Source organism: Piliocolobus tephrosceles, chromosome 15, assembly GCF_002776525.5.
Source record: "Piliocolobus tephrosceles isolate RC106 chromosome 15, ASM277652v3, whole genome shotgun sequence".
NCBI classification, from domain to species: domain Eukaryota; kingdom Metazoa; phylum Chordata; class Mammalia; order Primates; family Cercopithecidae; genus Piliocolobus; species Piliocolobus tephrosceles.
Window position 1 is genome coordinate 26,441,817 of NC_045448.1, and position 23,281 is coordinate 26,465,097.

A 23,281-nucleotide genomic window follows, 5' to 3' on the forward strand; every position below is an offset into this window, starting at 1 on the left:
CTCTGACTGGGCAACATATTGCCCAAGGTCGTGTCATCAGTGGTGGAAGCAGGACTGGAATTTGGAGCTCTCTTCAGCTGAGCAGACATGTATTGTATAACCTCCTGTGTGCTTAGAGACACTGAGATGTGGTATGCCAGTTGCACCTCAGAGTCTTTCATGTGAGCTCTGTCTCACTCTAAGCTCTCTATCACTTTGTGTCAAAGCTGCACTTTGAGGTACTCTTTTAATATTTTATGTTCATCTTATTTCCCCCATTAGAATATCTCATAGAACAAAGTCCAAATTTTATTCATCTTTATATTCTTAGCATAGCAGTTGATAGTTTGGTTTAAAGAGAAAGAAATGGGATTAGAGGTCAGAAGATTTCAGTTCTAACCCTGGCCCTGCCACTTGGTAGCAAGTTTTGTAAATTTAAATTCTCTTATCCTCACTTAGCCTGTCTGTAAAATGGGATTAATGATGTTGGTTCTGTCTATGCCACAAGATTATTGTGAGTATAAAATAAGTGTATAAATAAGAAAACTATAAACTACAGTACAAGTACTGTATAATTTATATGTAATAATGTTCTTTATATTACTTAATTTTTTAGTATTACTTTTTTTTTTTTTTTCCAGAAGCTATAAAAATAACACCTTGAAACACAATTCAGTCTATGAAGCTGTGGTTCCCTTATTTTCTCCATGCTTGCTATTCATTTTGTCTACAGCGTGGATCCTTTGGTCACCTTCAGATATTTTAGAGCTACATCCTAGAGTATTCTACTTTATGGTTGGAACAGCCTTTGCCAACAGCACAGTAAGTTTTTTTTCTTTTAAAAATCATAATATATATTAGGAATGTATGACAGAATTTGATAATTTGAAAAATCTTTAATATTAGAATAAACAGATTTTAATTTAAAGATTTTTATTTCAGAAATTTGAAAGAATAGTAACCTCAGAAACTGAAATGCTGAAAATTTTTTTGTTTTGCCCTTTGAAACCAATAGGATTGGAGACTACAGTAGTATTTTGGAACTGTGGCACACTTGAATTTTTTATTTTGGTTGCCTGCTGAAGAATTCATGGAAAAAATTTATAGATTCCCTTTAGACTCTAAATATATTACCAGTATGACTGAAATGGCTGTAGACTTAAATGATTATTTTAGGAAGCTTGGAAGAGATTTTTGAGAAAGAGAAAACACACACTTTAAAAATCAGCTGATTTTAAGATTAGGAACGTGGAATTTAAAACTTTGTAATAACATATTTTTATAAATTCCTTTCCATGCTGGACTGTGCAAGAGAGCAGACAGGAAGCAGAGATCAGGAGTTGAGAAAAGACCCTGATAGTCCTGAAAGCCAGAAGGTCTGTGTTCTAGCTCAGGCCAGTTCCTTAGAAGTTTTTATTTTTATTTTGTAACTTAGCTACTCATCTTATGTTTCCATGTTTGTAACGTGTGTAATATCCCAAGTCCTGCTGACTTTATAGGGTTTAAACATCTAAAAACACTAATGCATTGTATAAAAAGTATCTCTGAAAGAATTATAATAAGTAAGCTCTTCAAAAATAAAGAAGCCAAAGAGGTTTTGAGATATTAATTATGGCAACGGGACTTAACTGGAGGTAGCACTTCTTCATCATTGCTATAAAGAAACTTAATTGTGTGGGGGTGTGGGAGGCTATTTTGAATTTTTTTTTTTTTTTTTTTTACATATCATAGAGTCTTAAAATTGAGAGAAATTTCTTTTATTCAAACTGTTGCCCAGTGAAAGAATGCCTTCTATAGCATCCTTATTCAGTTATCTTCAAGCCTCTTCTGACACACACTGTGAGGGTGCATGGGTTTTTGGGCAGGGCCAGGGGTCCAGTCGGGCCCCTAAGCATGAGAACTTCTGAACTTAGATAATGTAAGTGTGTTGGTTCAGGTACTTAAATGCTTTTCAAATGTTGGAATGACTAGTTTTGGAAGTGTTTTGCTAATGAAATTTTTCTTTTTTTCTCTCTTATTTTTTTAAACTAACGTCCAGTGTCAGCTGATTGTTTGCCAAATGAGTAGTACCCGGTGTCCAACTTTGAATTGGTTGCTGGTTCCTCTCTTCTTGGTTGTCTTAGTGGTAAACCTAGGAGTAGCCTCTTACGTTGAGAGCATTCTCCTGTATACATTAACAACGGCTTTTACTCTGGCCCACATCCATTATGGAGTACAAGTGGTGAGTAATCTACAGCAAAATTGGCTCAATTTGGGTCTTATAAATGGAACCAATAAATGCCTCCAAGTAGAAAGGAGGCAATGGAAAATTTTAAAAAGAAAGTAGCTTATTATAGTAGCTGTAAGGGTTTTGGGATATTCTCTAAATTTTGGATAATATCCAGATGTTTAATTTCAGATGTTGTTTCTGTAATGAGTATATTACTGTAATTACAAATGATTTTAAGGCTGGATAATTATTGTGAGGAATTAGTTCCTATTGTAAGTGGGTATGTATAAGCCATTTTCTTGGTGAGTAGAATTGTAAACTGTTTGAGCCTTTAGTTATATGGGATCAGATAATCACATTTGTTGATTATCGATTTCTTCACTTGCTTCTTTAGCTTTAGGGGCATTTTTATTGTTCATTAACAACATTTGGAAAGAAACTATAATTGGTTGTGTAGTGTGTTTTCCCTCCCACTGCCCAGTTTGCAGCAATTGTGGTGAGAGAGATTAGAATTTCAAACTGAAGGAAGACTTTTGCGTTATTTGAGGTTTTACTTCATGTATGTTATTCTTGAGCCCTCATCAGCAAAATTAATAAATAAGGGGGAATATAGAAGAAAAGAGATTTTAAGAAATGTTTTGTAAGCTTGATATTTTCTTCTAAAACTAATTTTAGGAGAATGGACGAATACAGATATAATGAAATCAAACAGAACCATGTGGTTTTTCTTTCACTTAACATTCTTTTCTAATTATTTTACATATTTTAACATAGGCTGTGCAATATTCCACCAAGGAGATTACTTAATAATGACCCTGCACAGCACAGTTAATCATTTAGGTTGTTTCCAGATTTTCACCATTAGAAATATTGCCCTAGGCTGGGTGTGGTGGCTCATGCCTGTAATCCTAGCACTTTGGGAGGCTGAGGCGGGTGGATCGCTTGAGCTCAGGAGTTCGAGACCACCCTGGCTAACATTGCAACACCCTGTCTCTACAAAAAATACAAAAAACTTAGCCGGGTGTGGTGGTACAGGCCTGTAGTCCCAGCTACTTGGAGGGCTGAGGTGGGAGGATCACTGGAGCCCAGGAGGTCAGGGCTGCAGTGAGCTGAGATGGTGCCACTGTGCTCCAGGCTGGGTGACAAAGTGAGACCCTGTCTCAAAAAAAAAAAAAAAAATCAATAAAAAATAAATAAATAAATAAAAAGAAAGAAAGAAAGAAAAAAATGTTGGCGTAAACAATCTGGAATATTTTTGTTTCATTTACTTTATTTTCCGAGGATAATTTCATAGGAATGGGGTTGTGACAGGGTATTCACACTTTTATGACTCTTCAAACACTTCTATTTGATGTGCTTGTTTTGAAAGGAACCCTGCTATAAATCCATTTGAGAAACAAAATATCTTCTGTATTTTTATACACAGTTTTTAAGTGGGAGAGGCAGCTATCACGCTTGATAACAACTTTATACCTTGCATATGTTGCTAAACTTGGGCTTTCTTCCCTTAGTGTTTCTCTACAAAGTTGCCCTCATTTGTTAGAACAAACTAGATACAATTGTTAAGGAGAAAAAAGCTGTGATGAATTGTGATATAAGACATAATTATTTTTGTTTTTATTTTTACAAATGTAACCTTATATGCCTTATAGCAACACTCTTGGGCCTTTTTCCTGATATTTCATCAGTATATGCATGGCATAGAATATCCATTTGCCAGTGTCTTTTTAAATTGTTTTCATTTACTATAGCCTTTTAGAAGCATATCTTTAGAAAGCTACAAACATGCCAAACCAAACCAAAATACGCTTTTCTTTAAATTACAAAGGTACTACATTTTCATTGTTAAAAACCTGGAAAATAAATAAGAGGCTAACTGGAAAACAACTTAGGATCATCTTTTTTGTCTGTCTTTGTGTTTTTTTACCACGTCTACAACTTCTGGCTAGAAGTTAAAACTTGCTAGGCCACACAAAACATTCACCTTACTGAAATGTAAATAATAGGTATCAAGTAAATGACATACACTCCCTGGCCTTTAAGCTCTTGCCTTCCCACTAGAGATACCCTAACTAATAAAGCCTCTCCAAATTCATAGATCTAGTTTTCTACTATTTCATTGGGATTAGGAGTGATTACTTAGAAATGTTTAGCAAGCTGAATATTGAGTCTAACTATAAATAGTATTACTTGATCTAGATACTACATGTCAACTAATCCTCTAGTTTTTCAGATTTGGATGTGAATTTGAGTGCTCTGGAGGGTTCTGAAGTCTAGATTTTAGTTCCAAGTCCAAACTTTCCCAGGGTAGTTCTAGTACTCCCATTTAGCTGTCTAGCTCTATAGCTGTCCTAATCCAGAAAAACCTTTTCAGTATTTCTCATAATTTTTGCCATGTCAATAAATTGTTATCTCTAGGGTAAATTCTGTGTGCTTTTAAAAACACAATAAGGTACGTATTTGTCACTGTCTCATGTTCTGATTTTTCATAGGTAAAGCAGCTGAGCAGCCATTTTCAGATTTACCCCTTCTCATTGAGGAAACCAAACTCAGATTGACTAGGAATGGAAGAAAAGAATATTGGCCTGTAATAATCTTTCTTTGGGCAGAAAGAAGTACTGTAAATAAATGCTTGTAAATATTTCCTCCATCACCATTGAACTAGACTGATCTGCTTGACAGATATGGGATCTCAGTATGATACTTGGACAGCAGGAATGATACATGTAATCTGAACTTGTGAAATTTTGGACCTACTAACTCTCAGCCTATTTTATTTTTTATAAAACTATGTGACATTTTGGTTGAGCAGAATGTATGTTAGACCAGCAAAATGTTCCTAGTGGTTCTGACTTCATGAGTTTACAATGTTGTGATTCATGCAGGGTTAAAAATGCTTTGTTTTTTGTTTTTTTTTTTTGTTTTTTTAAATACCAAAATTGGTTTCAGATCACTGATAACACTCAGAAAACCATAGTGTGTTTTCATATTTGGTACTTTGTAATAGTGGGAGTAGCAATAGTCCAAATCTAGTATAGGGAAAGGATAAAAATAAGTCACCTTCACCAAGAGATGCCAGTGATTACCAAACAATAGACAGTTGCCAAATACTGGTTTCTCTTTCCCCTGAAAATGGCTTTTGTCCTCAAATGGTAAGAGAACTAACACATTTAGCTAATATATATTTAGATTCTCTAGTATTCTAGCTCTCTTTATTATGGAACAGATCTTGATAAATGGCTTAATTTTCTCCTAAAGAGAAATAATCAGTTGAAAATTTGAGAATGGGTTGTAATTATAGCTCACCCATTGGGATGGTTCATTGTTTAGATGTGGCATTTTCCCCCCTTCAGCTGCAGGTTCCTGAGATTTGGTGCCTGTGAGCTCTGATTGTAGGAATGCATGTGACAGTCCCAGTCTTATGATAATGACTTGTGAGGAATGCAGATAAAAGTACCTTGTAAGATAAATATAAATTGGAGTTAGGAATTTCATGAACCTCTCTATGACCAAAATTAATTTTTTGATTCACTTTGTCTGTCTGTCTGTCCTTCCCCTCTCTCTTTTTTCAGGGTAGGGTGCTGTGTTTTTTATTTCATACAAGATAAAACAGAGAGAAATTCTGACTTCCCCAGCTTGTCCATTTCCCCACTTGAAAACTTTTGATACATATGCCTTACTGAGTACATGCCCGCTTTAGTGTTACTGTGACTTGGAGTAATTTCTGAGGTTTACTGACAAACATAAAAATCCTTTTAATTTTGGTGTGGTTGTTGTGTAGACCATATTTTTTCATGATGTGGATATTCTGTTTCTTTTTTACTTGTCTTCATTTAATTTGGTGGTGGTGAAATTTACTTGCTGATTTTATTTTATTTTTCACTGAATGAAGTTTGTGCTTGAATGAAGAGTGTATCTTAAACCTCCTTTTTTTGGACAGGCTGCACTTGGATAACATAGGCACCACTGTGTTGATATGTAATTAAATTCATAACTATTTATGAATGTGACCATTGTTAAATTTAATTATAGTGTATTTCTTTGTTGAATTTCAGTCTGCTGCTTTGTAAAAAATAACTGCAATTGATGTTTCATTTTTAAAATTTATAAATTCCAATCATTGTCCTTCAAGTTATTAGAAATGAGTCACGGCACTGGCTCATGGTTCTATACTCATTTTAAAAAATTGTAAAGATTGAGGTGTATTTGGTGACTTTCTCTGAGACACAGATGAACGTTGGAAATAGATGAGAAATGGATGCAGAAAAATGCAGATAATGATCCCATGTTTGTTAATTGCCATCATGGAAGTCAGAGAATTAACCAATTAAGTGACGATAACTATTTTTTGTATACCTTGTTCTTTGTTATCTGTAAAATTGAACTGAATAAAGTGTTAATTGTGGGTAGGGGAAAAGCTTTGTTTTAAGATTTCTAAGCTAACTATTTTACCATTTTGTTGACCTTATACACAAGAATGAGATTAATCTGTATTATATAAGAAAAGAACTGATAAATATTTATAAAATGACAGATTTGGACCACAGGCTTTCTTGACCTTGTACAGTATAGTAAAAATACCCTTTACTTCTGGCATTAAGGTCACGTTCTATAGTTTGGGGGCCCTTTTATTTCAAAAGTGTGTTTCTGCCCTCTTTTGGTTGTATCAAATTTATTTGAAAATTGTTTTGTGCCGTACTGTATGACTTGTTTCCCTATGGTGGTAAAGAATGATGCCATAGTCAGTTTTATTGACATTGTTCGATGAAAGAAAAGTGGCTGTCAACAAGGGGAAAGTGAAATTGAGCAATTCACTGTTTCGGGATACTTGTGAATCTTTAGTGTACTGCGGACTCTTTTTCTTGTTTTAGTCTGCCACTCTTGAAAGTGCATCTTGAGAGCTGCCATTTGTTGTCTAGAGATATAGCAGCTGAAGCAGGACTTCATTACAGATAGCTGTGTGCATTTATGTCATGCCAATTACTACAACATTTCCAAAGTATGAAAGGTCTCTCAGGCTTATGCATGATATTGTGGGTGACTTCATGTCCCAGTCTTTCTCCCCAGCATACAGTGTGAGCTGCCTTTTGGGGAGCAATGCCATAATAAGGAGCATACGTGCATGTTTTCTGTACTTTCAGAATAGAGTGCCTTAGCTAGGCCAGAGGGTCGTGTTGTGTTTTCTGCTGACCAAAGTTGCATATACCTGTAAGAAGTGTCTTTTTAGGTTATGGTATTAAAAAAAGTCCTTTCAGGCTTATCAGATAATAATTCTCCTATGTTTGAGGGGGGCATGGAATAAAAAGATTAAATAATACCTGGATAGAGAATGCTAATGCTGCCTTTTGTGATCCTTTAATATTATCCATGCTTTTCGTGCAGTACACAGTTTGACATTGCCACGGTTTACAATGTCATTCTTCCACAAATAGGTAATTGATAGAGTTTATGGATTTTAGTCTTAAGGGTAATAGAGTGAATAACTTCCAAATAAAAAGCTAAATATTCCTCGTCATTTTAATGTCATTATTGAAATACTTTTAATTCTAATTTTGAAAACAAAGCTAAATGCTGATTGTGGTTAGGATGTTATAGTACTAATACCATCATGTTATTTATTCTAATATAGAGGCACTGAGAGGAGGGGAGTGTATGTCTAGAGTTACCCGAATTCTAAATAGGTACCAAAAGAGTATTGATTATGACCTGGAGCCTGAGCTTTGGGAGAATATACAAAGGAAAAAGCAGGCGTAGTTTCCACTTTAAAGGGAAGAAGGGACTTTAACGTCCTGTGAATTTGAAATATCCTATGAATTTGAAAGTTTCCTAAGTGTGGTTTTCAAAGAACTAGTTTATTTTTGTAGTCAGTCAAAATGCATTTGGAATGTACCTTGCTTCCATAACAGACTTTGACTCTATGACCTATGAAGAATAAAAAGATAATCTGAAGGTGTTTGAGTCAGAGGCACTTTTCCCCTTTATATTTTATATAGAAGCCTATTTGTAATTCTTCCTCTTCGTTTTTCACCTGGGTTTCCTCTTAACTACCCACCACCTAGGAGAGAGGCTGCCCACTCAGGTCTTGCCTTGTTGCCGCTAGATGTTGCCACATTCAGACCTCCTTGATTGCCTTAGATCTCTTGACTAGTCAAGGACTGGGAATGTGCCAGAGGGAACAAAGTAAGCTTGATGAGCTGGAACTTTTGACTTTGGATCCCCAAAGAGCCAAAACCAGATACAAAAATCTTTGGTTGTGTTGATGCCTGTGTTCAGAGTGGCCTTATCTTGACCTCAGTTCTGGATTTAAGTACCCTATAGAAAATTTGTGAAGTCAGACCAGAATTTTCTGTGTCCCATTGAGGTGTCTTTGTAAGGCAGCATGCCCTTTCTTGAACACCCTGTGGGTGAATAACTTGAGTAAGTTAGCTGCCAGCACTAGAACCTTCCAGGAAGAATTTTAACTAGTATGCTACATTTGAAGCACTTTGACATGTACATTTAAAGTGACAGTTTTAAAAGTAAAACGGTGTTAAATCTCTGAAACTTGAACGTATGATGCTCTGGGCATTTTAGGAAGCTTAAGTAAATTTCTGATTTTCCTTTATTGATTATGTAACCCATGTGATTTGCATATTTTAGTTTTTATGTTTGACAGTGCTACAAATGACTGACATTGGCAGGCAGTTATTGTAGGGTGTATGGTTAATCATGGTTGTCTAACTTTTCCAGAGAAAGTGGTGATATGCTTCTTCCTTGCATGGAGTTGTGGGGAACTGGATTTGTTGGCTGTTCATTTCCAGTGTTTCTTCAGTGCAGAATAAATGTAACTTTTTAAGCCTGCATGCTAGTAATATGCTTTGCTCTTTAGTAAACAAATATGCAAGAGATAATAATCTATCCTTTTTTTTTAAAGCAGGGATCTGCTCCCTATCTAGACAGATCTTTTAATGCATTAATATTTAGAGTAGCAAAAGAAGTTTTGCCATTTGTAGCTCTCTCACAGGTAGCTTAAGCAAGGGGGTTGTATTGCATATGCTTAGAAAGGCCAGGTTCCCAGAATTGGAAGGTGCCATATACACTGATTTTAGAATATTTTAACAAAGGCTTGTCTCGAGGAAAATCCATTTGGACCGCAGCAGGATTGTTCTGGTCTTCCACAGATCATTCATATGGTCTTTCTCTCTAGAGAATCATTCTTAGAAAGCCAGGCTAAATCAGAGTAGTGCTGTTTTTAAAGCATGTATATTGGATGATGACTATAGAGTACCTTAATGCTATGTTGAAATTGGAAGCAGATTGCTCTCTTCAGCAGCAGATACTACAATTGAAGTTAGAGACAGTACTGAAGACGCAGGGAGTAGCTAAATGCTGTGGATATTTCATGTCTCTTTGGCTAATATCTTCTCTTGAGCAGTTTCTGTGAGTAGCAATTACAGTTATAATTTATTTTAAGGTTTTTATTAAAAGATACACAATTTGCCATGAATTCTAGATTCTGATATTCTTGACAAGCACTTTTTGAATATATCAAAAGTAAGTTCTTGACCTGGAACATATTTAGTTAGTACTTGATGTCACTAACCAAGTTGTAGAAGGAGCCTGTTATAATTCTGCAAGATCTGTGAATAGCATTATAAATCTGGGGCAGGTGCGGTGGCTCACACCTGTAATCCCAGCACTTTGGGAAGCTAAGGCACGTGGATTGCTTGAGCCCAGTAGTTTGAGACCAACCTGGGCAACATGGCGAAACCCTGTTACTGCTAAAAATACAAAAAAATTAGCTGGGCATGGTGGCATGTGCCTGTAATCCCAGTTACTGGGGAGGCTGAGGCAGGAGAATTGCTTGAACCTGGGAGATGGAGATTGCAGTGAGCGGAGATCGTGCCACTGCACTCCAGCCAGAGTGACAGAGCAAGACTCCATCTCAAAAAATAATAATAATAAAAATAAATAAATCTGTTTAAATTACTGTTGTCTTTCAGCATTAGACTTTGAGTTTAATAACTACAAATTGAGACTGCTCACAACATTAACTTTTTTTGTAGGTTATTTTGTTGTTTAGATAACTTGCCTTGCTAGAGGAGCATTCAGGAGATAAAGACTTATCTACGTGTAATGATATGATCGTTTCAAAAATGTGCCAAGAAAGCAAAATTCATTATTGAACTCTAAATTTCCAGGATTTTTTTTTTTTTTTTAAATAGCATTTTCTCTGGGTAAAGGGAAAGGCAATGAATAATTGCCAGCATGTAAACTCCCTGCTGCTCACCTTCCCCGCGTCCCCCTCCATCTAACATAATACGGTACATTTGTAGCCAGTTGTAGAAAAAGAAATTGATATCTTTCTCAGTAAGGTTCCATGCCCTGTCACTAAGAATAGGTGGCAGGAATCATGGCCAAATCAAATATATGAGTTGTTTAGCTTGGTCCTGTTGCAGTTGGCTTTCTGTAGTGTTCTAAAACAAGAGGACGATTCCATTCCTTCTCAGGAACCTAGAAACAACACCACTTGAGCAACTGGAATATGTTTGCCGCAAGCAGAATATTTTGGGGAGAGGGAGAGTAGTTTAATTCAAGTAGTTTAATTGAACATATTAGTCATTCGTCTGGGCCTTGCTGTGTTCATAGTAGCAATGTATGTACCATTTATTTTATCTGGTTAGGTGTGATATGTGTATATGCCTATTTAACATGTATGCATATATTCTCTACATAGGTATGTATGATATATTCATACATACATGCAGTCCACTTGAATATCAGCAAAATGGCCAGCCTTTATTAGATTGTTTCTTAATGTGGACTTAATCTGCATGTGGCCCTTACTCTGAAGCCTCTTCCTGATCTGGAGCCACAGTCTGTCTGTCTTCCAGTTCATCTCAGTCCTCGAGAAAGGCCCTTTAAATATATCACTTCCCCATTTTCCTTTAACCATGGGTTGTGGGAGCCAGAAAGAGCTTTGAGAAAGATGGCTGCTTCCACCAGGGTGGAGGCTTCTAGGTCTGCATGATAGGGCCCATTTCTGGCCAGAGGGTGGCTCTGGGAGCAGTTATGCCACGGGCTTGCTGGGGGAGAACTCTAACACTTGCGGAAACAGAGCTTCATGGCTTGCTTAAATTACTTAGCTGGAATATTTTGAAGTGTCAGATAATGTGATGTATAAATAGAGTATGCCGATGCATTTCGTTGTTTTTGCATTATCTGTATTAGTGTTTCCTATTGCTAGCCCAAATAATCCAGACTGTTTCTTGTCACTGGATTCTGGAAGCCTTGCCCTTTCCACTGGATTTATGTTTATTTCTGCTGCTGTGAAACCCCAAAGTAATGCAGTAGGTTTTAACTGAAAACTGTTTACTTCTATTACTATTATTGATAATTATTTATTGTAATAAAAGTAAAAGTAAATAATTTTTAAATCCTTTTAATTGTTTTCAGATTGTCTTCTTTGTTTTCCTTGGTAGGTGCAAAAGGGGAGGGAGTTATGGGAGAAAACTAATATTCAGCCACTTGTCTCAGGGAATCATTGGTTATTTTAAAGCAAAACACTGAAAAGGTTTTGTTCTGTTTTTAGAAAGATCAGCCACTTGCTCCTGGGCATTTTGTGATCCTGTGACTTGTTTCAAAAGGCAGAATATGAGGCAGATGGCAGTAACAGCTTTTCATAGTATACTGCTCCTGACTCACCCAGAACTGGTTGGTGGCAGTCTCTATAGTCTAATCATGATGGGGTCACACCTGAATTAGTTTGTAAGGTGGTTTCTTCCTCAGAAGCATTTTCCCATAGAAAGAGTGTTAACATATGGTATTAATTTTCCAGACGAATCCCATAAAAACCTGTTAGACCACACTTAGTACATCTAAATTATAGTACAGAAACTATAACTCCCATTACATGACATTGCTTCTGAGGAGAATATTTCCCATTTTGATATCGATCTCTCAGCTCTGGCAGTAGGTACTTAAAAAAAATTTCAGGCCAGGCGCAGTGGCTCACGCCTGTAATCCCAGCACTCTGGGAGGCCGAGACGGGTAGATCATGAGGTCAGGAGATCGAGACCATCCTGGCTAACAGTGAAACCCCGTCTCTACTAAATATAACAAAAAATTAGCCGGGCGTGGTGGCCCGCACCTGTAATCCCAGCTACTCGGGAGGCTGAGGCAGGAGAATCGCTTGAACCTGGGAGACAGAGGTTGCAGTGAGCTGAGATCGTGCCACTGTACTTCAGCCTGGGCAACAAAGCAAGACTGTCTCAAAAAAAAAAAAAAAAATTTCAGTAACAGGCTTGAAGACAGGAAGAAAACACCCCATGTTTTAACCCAGGCTGTTCTCTCTTAATCCCTTTCCCTCCCATGCTCTTGGTTGTGGTAGCAGTTATTCCCTCCCTTTTATCTGCAAACCTCAAACACCTCTCAAATTCCTGATGACAAGTACCAGGTAGATACTATGTAACCACTCTCAGGGCTACCAAAACTTAAAAAAAAAAAAAAAAAAAACCTATGCCCCCAAAGGGTCTTACTCTTCTTGCCACTCTCATCTTTTTTCCTCTGTTCACAAATTTCCTGAAAGAAAACTTTACAACTGATCCTTCAATTTTTCTTCTTTTCATTCTGAGTTTTCTTAAAACCTCCCAAAGTTTTCATAAAATGGCTATTTCTTAGTCATGTTCAACTCTGCAAACTTTAAAGAGCTTTTTACTTCTTTCTAAGCCTTAGTTTCCTCTATAAAATGGGATTAATATGACCACAATTACACTATGTGAAGGATTGAATGAGAATAATGCATGTAGGGTGTTTAGCACAGTCAGTGGCCTAAGGTAGGTGTTGGGTTTCTACTAATATCTAGTTCTCTGTCTTTTTTCTTTGAACTTTTTTCTAAACCATGTGACAGCTTATGACTTCCATGCCTCCTCCCCTCTCTTTCCGGCTTCATACCTTTTGAGGCAGTATATGAAGATGGTGGTAAGGCAGTTCCCCAAATTAAAAATCAGTAAGATTGCCTTCTCAGAATCTAATTAGTAAAATTCACACAAATGGAAAGATAGAAATAACGTAAGAAGTGGTCTAAATGTTTGATGAATTTGTCAGCATCCCCACATTCCAATTAAGGTGAGTTAGTGTAAACTTATTGGATGTAGAATTAAGTGTGACTAGACTTAGTAAGATATAAAATCAAATCAGTTCATCCTTCTTTTTCTGAAAAAAGGCTATAAAAGCTGAAGGTGAATGCCCAGGTACCTTCCTTAGCACGGGAAGCCCATATAGCCAGATTTCTCCAAAACCTTCCCAGGGATGAGATACTCGACTGTTCTTGTGGCAAATTATCCCCATTGTGAGCCTCTGAACCATGGCAGTCGGTCCTACAGATCAAGGGACTTCTCAGAGTTTGATTCCCTTCGTAGATCAGCCCACAGAGATGCGCTGGTCACAGGGCACGAAAACGCACACTGCCTGTGTGATGGTTGTACTTGCTAAAATAAATTCTGTTTTTCTTTTGTGAACTTATTAGTACGAGCCAGCCAGGCTTTTGTATGAGTTTTTTTTTTTTTGAGATGGATTCTCGCTCTGTCACCCAGGCTAGAGCGCAATCTCTACTCGCTGCGACCTCCACCTCCCGGGTTCAAGCAATTCTCCTGCCTCAGCCTCCTGAGTAGCTGGAATTACAGGCACACACCACCACACTCAGCTAATTTTTGTATTTTTACTAAAGACGGAGTTTCACCATGTTGGTCAGGCTAGTCTCGAACTCCTGACCTCATGATCCGCCTACCTCGGCCTCCCAAAGTGCTGGGATTACAGACGTGAGCCACTATGCCCGGCCTGTATGAGCTTATTAGTATGAACCAGCATTGCCTACCAGTTGAGGAGCACAGTCTGGATGCTGGTCAGTCATCAAGGTGAATGGACATCACCTGACTCCCTTACTGAAGTCCCTCTCATCTGTAACAGCCCTACTTGCCTGCCTCACTCTCTTGGGGGTCTCCTGTTATTTCTCTTACAAAATCACGAATAAATAAACTTTATGTTTTATTTGAGTCAAAAGTGATTTATCCTCATTGTAAACTTTTTTTTTTAATCTTCAGAGAATCTGAAAATCACCCATAAGGCCACCCCTGAGGGATATCGACTACTTTGTGGCGTTCCCCCTGTTTTTCTTGTGTACATACTGTCTACATTTCAAATCAAACTCGGCTCAGGCTCTATATTGTGCTGCCTCTTCCCTTTCTCATGTAATGTATCTTGGATGTCTTCCTTTTTTTTTTTTTTTTTGAGACGGAGTCTCGCCCTGTCGCCCAGGCTGGAGTGCAGTGGTCGGATCTCGGCTCATTGCAAGCTCCGCCTCCCGGGTTCACGCTATTCTCCTGGCTCAGCCTCCCGAGTGGCTGGGACCACAGGCGCCCGCCACCTCGCCCGGCTAGTTTTTTTTTTTTTTGTATTTTTTAGTAGAGACGGGGTTTCACCGTGTTAGCCAGGATGGTCTCGATCTGCTGACCTCGTGATCCGCCCGTCTTGGCCTCCCAAAGTGCTGGGATTACAGGCTTGAGCCACCGCGCCCGGCTTTCTTGGATGTCTTTCTAGGTCACCTTTATTCTTGTGTTAGAGAATCCCATGATTCCTTTATCGGTTCCCCTATTGATGGATTTTGTCATATCTAGTTTTTTAATATTACAAGTAATTGGAATGAACATACAGATACATCTGTATATGTTTCAAAAAAATATTTGTTGAGCACATACTACATATAAAATATTGTGCTAGGTGCTATGTATACAATGCTGAATAAAACTGATGTAGTTGTGACCCCAATGAGCTATAACTAGAGCCACGATCTCCTCGCAATGATTCTTTTAACTAGAATTGCCTAGTGAACGGATATGCTAATTTATTTTTGTGTGTATACAAATAAATGTTTTTATCTAGTTTTTTCAGTTTTTAACAATTTTCTAAATTTAACTCACTTATGAACTATTTACAAAGGAATTGAAAATTGAGCATTCATTTTCCCATTCATATTTAATCAGAATTCATTCATGCTTTCTGACTTTCTTGTTTAGTGGTTTTTCTTTCTTTCTTTGTTTCATTCCTTTGACCTCTAAAACAATAGTTGTCCACCCCATGAAAATATTTCTTCCTCTGTCTGTACTTTGTTCAGTTTAAAAAATGTTTAGTATTTTAAAAAATTTGGCAGGCCGGGCGGAGTGGCTCATGTCTGTAATCCCGACACTTTGGGAGGCCAAGGCGGGCAGATCGCCTGAGGTCAGGAGTCTGAGATCACCCTGGCCAACATGGTAAAACCTTGTCTCTATTAAAAATACAATAAACATTAGCCGGGTGTGGTGGCACATGCCTGTAGTCCCAGCTACTCGGGAAGCTGAGGAAGGATGATCGCTTGAACCCAGGAGGTAGAGGTTGCAGTGAGCCAAGACTATGCCACTCTACTCCAGCCTGGGCAATTGAGCAAGACACTGTCCCCCCCCCCCCCACACACACAAAAGGCAAATAATGGTTATATATGTTTATGGGGTACATAGTAATGTTTCAATGCATATAATGTATAGTGATCAGGTCTGATAATTAGCATATCATCTCAAACATTTGTCATTTCTTTGTGTTGGGATTGCTCAATATCCTCATTGCTATTTGAAACTATATATTATTGACTAGAGTCACCCTCCAGTGGTGCAGAACACTAGAACCTGTCATTCTGTATCCTTTAATAAATCTCTCCCTATTCCTCCCTTTCCCCCTAATATTTCAATTTAAACAGTTAATAGATTTTGGCAACCTGTCCTCCTAGGAGGTCCCTTTCCAGCAGTGAGTGAAAGTGTTTCCCACACCAACGGAAAAGGTTTATTACATAATTGAGGCTCCCTGTGGGAGCAAAGAGGGCCACCTAGCTGGTCAGAAAATGGCTAGAGAGAGCCAGGAAAGGAGACAAGCTTGGGGCTTTTATTGTGGTTAAGGGGTGAGGCTGGGAGGAGGGTATCCAGTGCACGCAGTTGAAATCTGCCAGCACCAAAAAGAGCACCTAGGCTTTTTTCTGAGATGGAGTCTAGCTCTGTGGCCCAGGCTGGAGTGCAGTGGCGTGATCTTGGCTCACTGCAAGCTCCGCCTCCCGGGTTCACGCCATTCTCCTGCCTCATCCTCCCGTGTAGCTGGGACTACAGGCGCCCGCCACCACACCCGGCTAATTTTTTGTATTTTTAGTAGAGACGGGGTTTCACCATGTCAGCCAGGATGGCCTCGATCTCCTGACCTTGTGATCCTCCTGTGTCGGCCTCCCAAAGTGCTGGGATTACAGGCGTGAGCCACCACGCCTGGCCACACCTAGGCTTTTTTAACAGCTTGCCCAGATGTGGAGAAGAGGGAGTGCTGCTTAAAAGCTGTCAGCAGCCAAATGTCAGCAGCAAAAAATGGAGTCAGATTTCTTATTTAAAAAGATGTTGGAAGTGGTATCGGGACAGTGTAGGGCCAAAGTATCTCACTGATCTCTTTTCATGGGTTTGTATGGTACCTATGCTCTCACTTATCTCTTGTGCAACAGCTGATTCCCACTGACTTTCTCGTGGTATCCTACTCCCAGGCATAGACATGTGTATGTACACATACTTGTTTCTGTCCTTACGGATAGTGGAAACATGAACCATAACCAGGATGAGTTTTTGGTCAGAGCTGTACCATGGCTCCTAGGAGAGTTTAATGCTTTAGGTTTCAACCAAAGGAGACAGAGATCTGGCAGAAGACCCTGAAGCCTAGAAGCAACTACCCCCACTCCTCCTACCACCACCACCTAGGCACGTGTGAGGCAAGGATCCAGCAGCTGCTGTTAGACTCTATAGCTGTTGGATGGTTTTGGCATTCCTAAACCTCTCTACTGCTTGCGAACCTGGAAGAACTGATTTTAAAAACCCACTCCATTTGCCTCTGGGCAGTTCTTACTCACAAAGGGCGGATCTTCTTGGCCCCACAGTTGTCTGTGGGTTGCACCATTTAACAGCTGAGAAAATAGCCCTCAAGAAGTTGTGACTTGCCCAAGGTGGCAGGGCAGGGCTAGGACTAGTACCCACCCTTTCTCACTGCTCATCCAGTGCCCTTAATTCCCCAAAGGCTAATGGGACAGAACCCTGTTAAATGGTATCCAGTTTTTGGTTGGTTGGTTGGTTGGGTTTGTTTGAGACAGAGTCTTGCTCTCTTGCCCAGGATGGAGTGCAGTGGCTTGATCTCGGCTCACTGCAACATCCACCTCCCAGATTCAAGTGATTCTCCTGCCTCAGCCTCCCGAGTAGCTGGGATTACAGGTGCCCACCACCATACCCAGCTAATTTTTGTATTTGTATTTGGTGACTATGAGTTGCAGGAATATTTGATGAATGAATGGAAGATGAATTAATCATCATGGTCAGTAAGTGATGAACCACAGCTTGGTCCAGTTCTTTAGTCCTCTAGTGTCCTGGTGAGACTCCACAGCTCCGCTAATACGACCGGGCCTTCGTGGGGCTGACAACAGCCCTGACAAGCCACGGCCAGGGCGCGTCAGCCCAAGGCTGGGATGCTCAGCCTGAGGCTCGGGTGCTCGGCCCGAATGGCGGCTGGCGGCGGGGCTGGGCCCAGGGAGCTGCGCGCGCAACCACTCGGGCGGTGGCTCCGGTAACCCCTCTCCCTGGCAACGGTTTGTTGCTAGCAACCAACCTGCGGTCTGGAGGTGTTGCGGAGGGAGCCGCCTAGGGGCCCGGGACTCCTGCCATGAATCCGCCGGGGTCCCTAGCGGACCTGGACCCGAACTTGGACGAGCACTTGTCCACCCAGATTCTCGCGCCCTCGGTCCACTCCGACAACCCTCAGGAGCGCATCCAGGCCCGGCGCCTCCGCATCGCGGCGCGCCTAGAAGCCCGGAGGCGGTGAGCGCGGGGTCTGGCGGGGCGGGATCCGCGCAGCAAGGGCCAGAGCAGGGCTGGTTTCCTGATGAAATAGAAACATTTCTTCCGGAAGATTCATGCAGAGGATGGGAAAGTAAAACCCTGGGCCGGTGCCATGGCGCTCGCCTGTCATCCCAGCACTCAGGGAGGCCTACGCGGGAGGATCACTTGAGCCCAGGAGTTCCAGATGGTCAGTCTGGGCAGCATAGAGAGACCCCATCTCTATAAAACATCAAAAAATTAATCGGGCCTGGTGGCGCGCGACTGTGGTCTGCACATGGCATCTTTTCCACTATGTACATCCCCAAACCGCAGGGTCTGCTGGATCATGTGGCCCAAGTAGCCTGGCTGCTTACACTGTGGCCTGGGTCCTTTCCTGTTCCAGGCACCACTCAAAGCTGGCAGCTTTTTGTGTCAGCCTGAATAGTATTCCTAATGCGGGATGTACTAGGACCCAAAGTGGCCTAAGAGGCATTGAGTTTCCTTCTCTGTAGAAGATGCAAAATGCAGTAGATTTGTTTTTTGCTTGATAGGCTATCCCAGTGTGCCACTGACCACTGGACCCCTACAAACTTGAATGACATGCAGTCCCTGGGCCTTCATAGGGTTGATTGCCAACGTCTGGAGCACACATGTCTTACCAAGCCCTGCAGTGTGTTTCCATCACTGGCTCATCCTGGCTGATTGCTGCAGGGCCATCAGTGGAATGCAGGGGCTGGCAAACCCTTTCAGTAAAGGGCCAGATAGTAAATATTTTAGGCTTTTCGGATCATATGGCCTCTTTCCTAGCTGCTCAACTGCCATTGTAGTGCAAAAGCAGCCACAGGCAAGACATAAACAAATGGGCATGACTGTGTTCCAATAAAGCTTTATTTATGGACACTGAAATTTGAATTTCATGTACTGTTCATGTATCACAAAATAACTTTCTTTTGATTAAAATTAATAATAAACTTTATTTTTTAGAGCAGTTTTTAGGATCACAGCAAAATTGGTCAAAAGGTACAGCATTCCCATATACTCCCTGCCACCACACATGCACAGCTACTGTAAACATCCTGCACTGGAAGGCACATTTGTAACAATATATGAACCTTGGTGGTGCATTGTTATCACTTGAACTCCATCGTTTACCTTAGGGTTTCTTTTTGGTGTTGTATATCCTATGGGTTTGGATAAATTTATAGTGACACGAGCCCAGCAATATGGTATTACACCAAATATTTTCACTGCCCTAAAAATCCCCTGTGCTCTACTTATTCATCCTAGTCTTTTTTTTAATCATTCATTTATATATTTTTTAACCATTTAACATTGTAAAAAATTGTTGCTCATGCCTGTAATCCCAGCACTTTGGGAGGCCAAGGCAGGAGGATCACCTAAGGTCAGGAGATCGAGGCCAGCCTGGCCAACATGGTGAAACCCCGTCTGTACTAAAAATACAAAAATTAGTTGGGTGTGGTGGCAGGCACCTGTAATCTCAGTTACTTGGGAGCCTGAGGCAGGAGAATTGCTCGAACCTGGGAGGTGGAGGTTGCAGTGAACTGAGATAGTGCCACTGCACTCCAGCCTGGGTGACAAGTGCAAAACTCCGTCTCAAAAAAAAAAAAAAAAAAAGAAGGGCCGGGCGCAGTGGCTCATACCTGTAATCCCAACACTTCGGGAGGCTGAGGCGGGCGGGATTATGAGGTCAGGAGTTTGAGACCAGCCTGACCAACATGGTGAAACTCTGTCTCTATTAAAAATACAAAAATTAGCCAGGGATGGTGGTGCACACCTGTAATCCCAGCTACTCAGGAGACTGAGGCAAGAGAATTGCTTGAACCCGGGAGGCAGAGGTTGCAGTGAGCTGAGATCGTGCCATTGCACTCCAGCCTGGGTGACAGAGCGAGGCTCTATCTCAAAAAAAAAAAAAAAAAAAAAAAATTGTCAAAATCATTATTTGCCTGGAAGCCATAAAAAAGCAGGTGGTGGACTGGATCTGGCCCACAGACCATAGTTTGCCAGTGCTAAAGTAACGGATCATTGTGATGTTCTCTGGGATATCCAGATGTCCTTGATATATTCAGAATATATTATGACAGAGATCAGGAGAATTACCATGGTCCTGTAAGTGTGACAGACTTGTGAGTGTATATCATTGTCTGTTCCATGTAAACGTGAATTTCCTGATTCTTTTTCCTGATGTAGAAAAGCATGCATTTGGCCCAATCAGTAGCCACACATACTGTGCCTGAGGCTGTACAAATTTGCTCTAGCGAAGCTTACCACACTTGCGTAGATGCTGTGTTTGGGAGTGCTACTTGTGGAGCTTCCGGTAGTTGACAGTCGTTTTCTAGGATCCAGTTTCTGCAGGTGCCAGACCCATGAATTAAAAGGATATTCAATAGGGATCACCACTCCTGCATCGTTGAGATACTTCAGGGTGACACTAATCCCCACCAGCCCCCCCTGGGCGGCAATATTGTTTTCTGTGTACTCAGGTGCAGTTTCAGAGATGTACTTTTGGCCTTCCCCACTGTGACAGGTCTATTCATAGGCCAAGGAGTGGAGTTTTTCAAACTTCTAAGTATGTCAGTCCCAATTATACTTTTGGCCCTTAGAGACATGATGGTTGGCTGAGTCCACAGACCTGGTAGACCCTCTGTAAGTAGGACTTTGCCTCCCGTATGTCCTCACTCTAAGTGGGTGAGAGCATGCTTTGGGTCTCTGCGTATCACTGCTAACTCAGATCCTGTTCTAATCCTAAACATTTCTGGGTATCCTCTTTCCTTATCGTACAGCCCACCTGAGTAGATGACCCTAGGCCCCTTTGGGGAAGGATTGGGGGAATCATTACAGTATATATTTGCCGTTGTGTTCCAGATCCTTCCTTGTGGGGACCCTGCTGCCTCTTCAGTCAATAGATTCTGGGTCTGAACACTGGCTTAGGTTCAGGAATTGGGCGAGGGACCATGAATCTTTACCAGCGTGCACCCTTAGCCTATCTATCCTTTGCTGCTTTCTTTGGTGAGCACATACGAGTTGTATTCTTGTTGGCTGCACCAAATGATGTTATATTTTGTAAGCCATCTTCAAAACTCTCTGTGGGCCAAGTCCTTGTCTGCTACTCTGACCTTGGCAGTTGTGCTGGGGATTCTATGATAAACAAGGCAAATATAATCTCTGTTCTCAGGAAGCTTGTATTCTAATGAGGGAGATGGGAAAAAATAAAGTGCAGCTAAACAAGTAAACAAATAACATAATTATAAATTTTGAAAAGAGTCCTAATGGAGACAAGCAATGAGCAAATATGAAGAATAATAGATGTAGCATCTGAAGGTAGGTGGTAGTGAGGGTAAGAAAGAGCTATGTAAAGAGTTGTACTGGGTATTCAATTATATTAAGGAATCTATTGGCTATGATGGTGTGGTGGTCTTGATTTTTTTAAAGGCTATGTCTCTTTTTTTTTTTTTTGAGGCAGAGTCTCGCTCTGTCTACCCAGGCAGGAGTGCAGCAGCACAATCTTGGCTCACTGCAGTCTCCACCTCCCAGGTTCAAGCGATTCTCCTGGCTCAGCCTCCTGAGTAGCTGGGATTACAGGCACTTGCCACCATACCTGGCTAATTTTTGTATTTTTTAGTAGAGATGGGGTTTCACCATGTTGGCCAGGCTGGTCTCGAATTCCTGACCTCAGGTGATCCACCTGCCTCGGCCTCCCAAAGTGCTGGGATTACAGGTGTGAGCCACCACACCCGGCCTCTATTCTGTATTAGTGGTTGGGGCCATGCATTATGCGTAAGTGAGCTGGGAGCATTCTGTACTATTTCAATGTGCTATCAAAACAAGTGCATGCAACTGAGTCTGTGTGAGCCTGGAAGTTCCCTGAATTAACTTATCTGTTAATTAAAGGAAAAGAGATTAAAATATGCTATATTGAAGCTTACATATATATTATTAATAACCAACAGTAATTGCAGCAATGGATCAGAACTTAGATTGACAACAGCTTTTTCAGAAAGGAGTATTTTATTACTGACATTGTTTTGAATTGCTGGCACATGTGATAATAAAAAGCAGTTGTATTGTTTTTATGTTATCTATAGGCAGTACACCCCTCGGTTGCCTGTGATACCCACTGCTGTTGCTGCCTAGGCCTTCTTTTGTCATGAGGTGTAATGTTAAGGTGAAAGTTAACAGAATCAAATGTCATATAAAGAATACAGCCAGGTGTGGTGGCTCACGCCTATAATCCCAGCAGTTTGGGAGGCTGAGGTGGGTGGATCACTTGAGACCAGGAGTTTGAGACCAATCTGGCCAACATAGTGAAACTCCTGTCTCTCCTAAAAAGATAAAAAAATTAGCTGGGCTTGGTGGCACACTCCTGTAATCCCAGCTACTCAGGAGACCGAGGCACGAGAATTGCTTGAACACCGGGAGGTGGAGGTTGCAGTGAGCTGAGATCGCGCCACTGTACTCCAGCCTGGATGACAGAGCGAGACTCCTTCTCAAAAAAAGAAAAAAGAATACGAATAATGTGCTAATGCTCCTGACACTCCCAATCTCTGATGTCTTAGTTTAGGTTTGACATTTCTGGGAGATGTCACTTTCTTTTTGTTTTCGTTTTTTTTTTTTTTTTTTTTTTTTTTGAGACAGGGTCTCACTCTGTCACCAGGTTGGAATGCAGTGATGTGACCTTGGCTCACTACAACTTCCACCTCCTAGACTCAAGTGATTCCCCCCACCCCAGCCTCCCGAGTAGCTGGGACCACAGGTACGCACCACCATGCCCCACTAATTTTTTGTATTTTTGGTAGAAATGGGGTTTCACCATGTTGCCCAGGCTGGTCTCGAACTCCAGAGCTCAAATAATCCTGCCACCTTGGCCTCGAAAAGTGCTGGGATTATAGGTGTGAGCCACCGCACCCAGCCGGGAGATGTCACTTCTGGGTAAAGATGCCAGATGGAACACATACATCTACCTTAGATCTGTATCTAAACTCTGTTAAAATGACATGTAAGGGGATTCAGTAAAAAAGATGCAAATTCACAAAGTCAAGAACAGGAGGACTCAACAGCAATGAAACTGTGGAAGCTGGGAAGCGCAAGATAGATGGTAAATGGGTTAGCAGATTCAAGAAGATGGAAAAATAAGCTGATAGTGAAGAAAGCTGAGAACCCCCTTGATTTACTCTGCACT

The 23,281-nt window shown here is 40.7% G+C and overlaps 2 protein-coding genes across 2 annotated transcripts in view; both read left to right on the forward strand.

Moving 5' to 3' along the window:
* Positions 1 to 11,613, forward strand: part of SELENOI (selenoprotein I) — a 50,919-nt gene extending 39,306 nt beyond the window's left edge. The window contains exons 8-10 of the mRNA XM_023230013.1: positions 621 to 801; positions 2,018 to 2,200; positions 4,681 to 11,613. Of these exons, the coding sequence (XP_023085781.1) occupies positions 621 to 801; positions 2,018 to 2,200; positions 4,681 to 4,746 (430 nt within the window). The 3' untranslated portion in view covers positions 4,747 to 11,613. The remainder of the gene's footprint in view (positions 1 to 620; positions 802 to 2,017; positions 2,201 to 4,680) is intronic.
* A 6,242-nt stretch (positions 11,614 to 17,855) lies between these two features.
* The window catches only part of DRC1 (dynein regulatory complex subunit 1), a 55,825-nt gene continuing 50,399 nt past the window's right edge, over positions 17,856 to 23,281 (forward strand). The window contains exon 1 of the mRNA XM_023230036.2: positions 17,856 to 18,084. Coding sequence (XP_023085804.1) covers positions 17,930 to 18,084 — 155 coding nt within the window. The 5' untranslated portion in view covers positions 17,856 to 17,929. The remainder of the gene's footprint in view (positions 18,085 to 23,281) is intronic.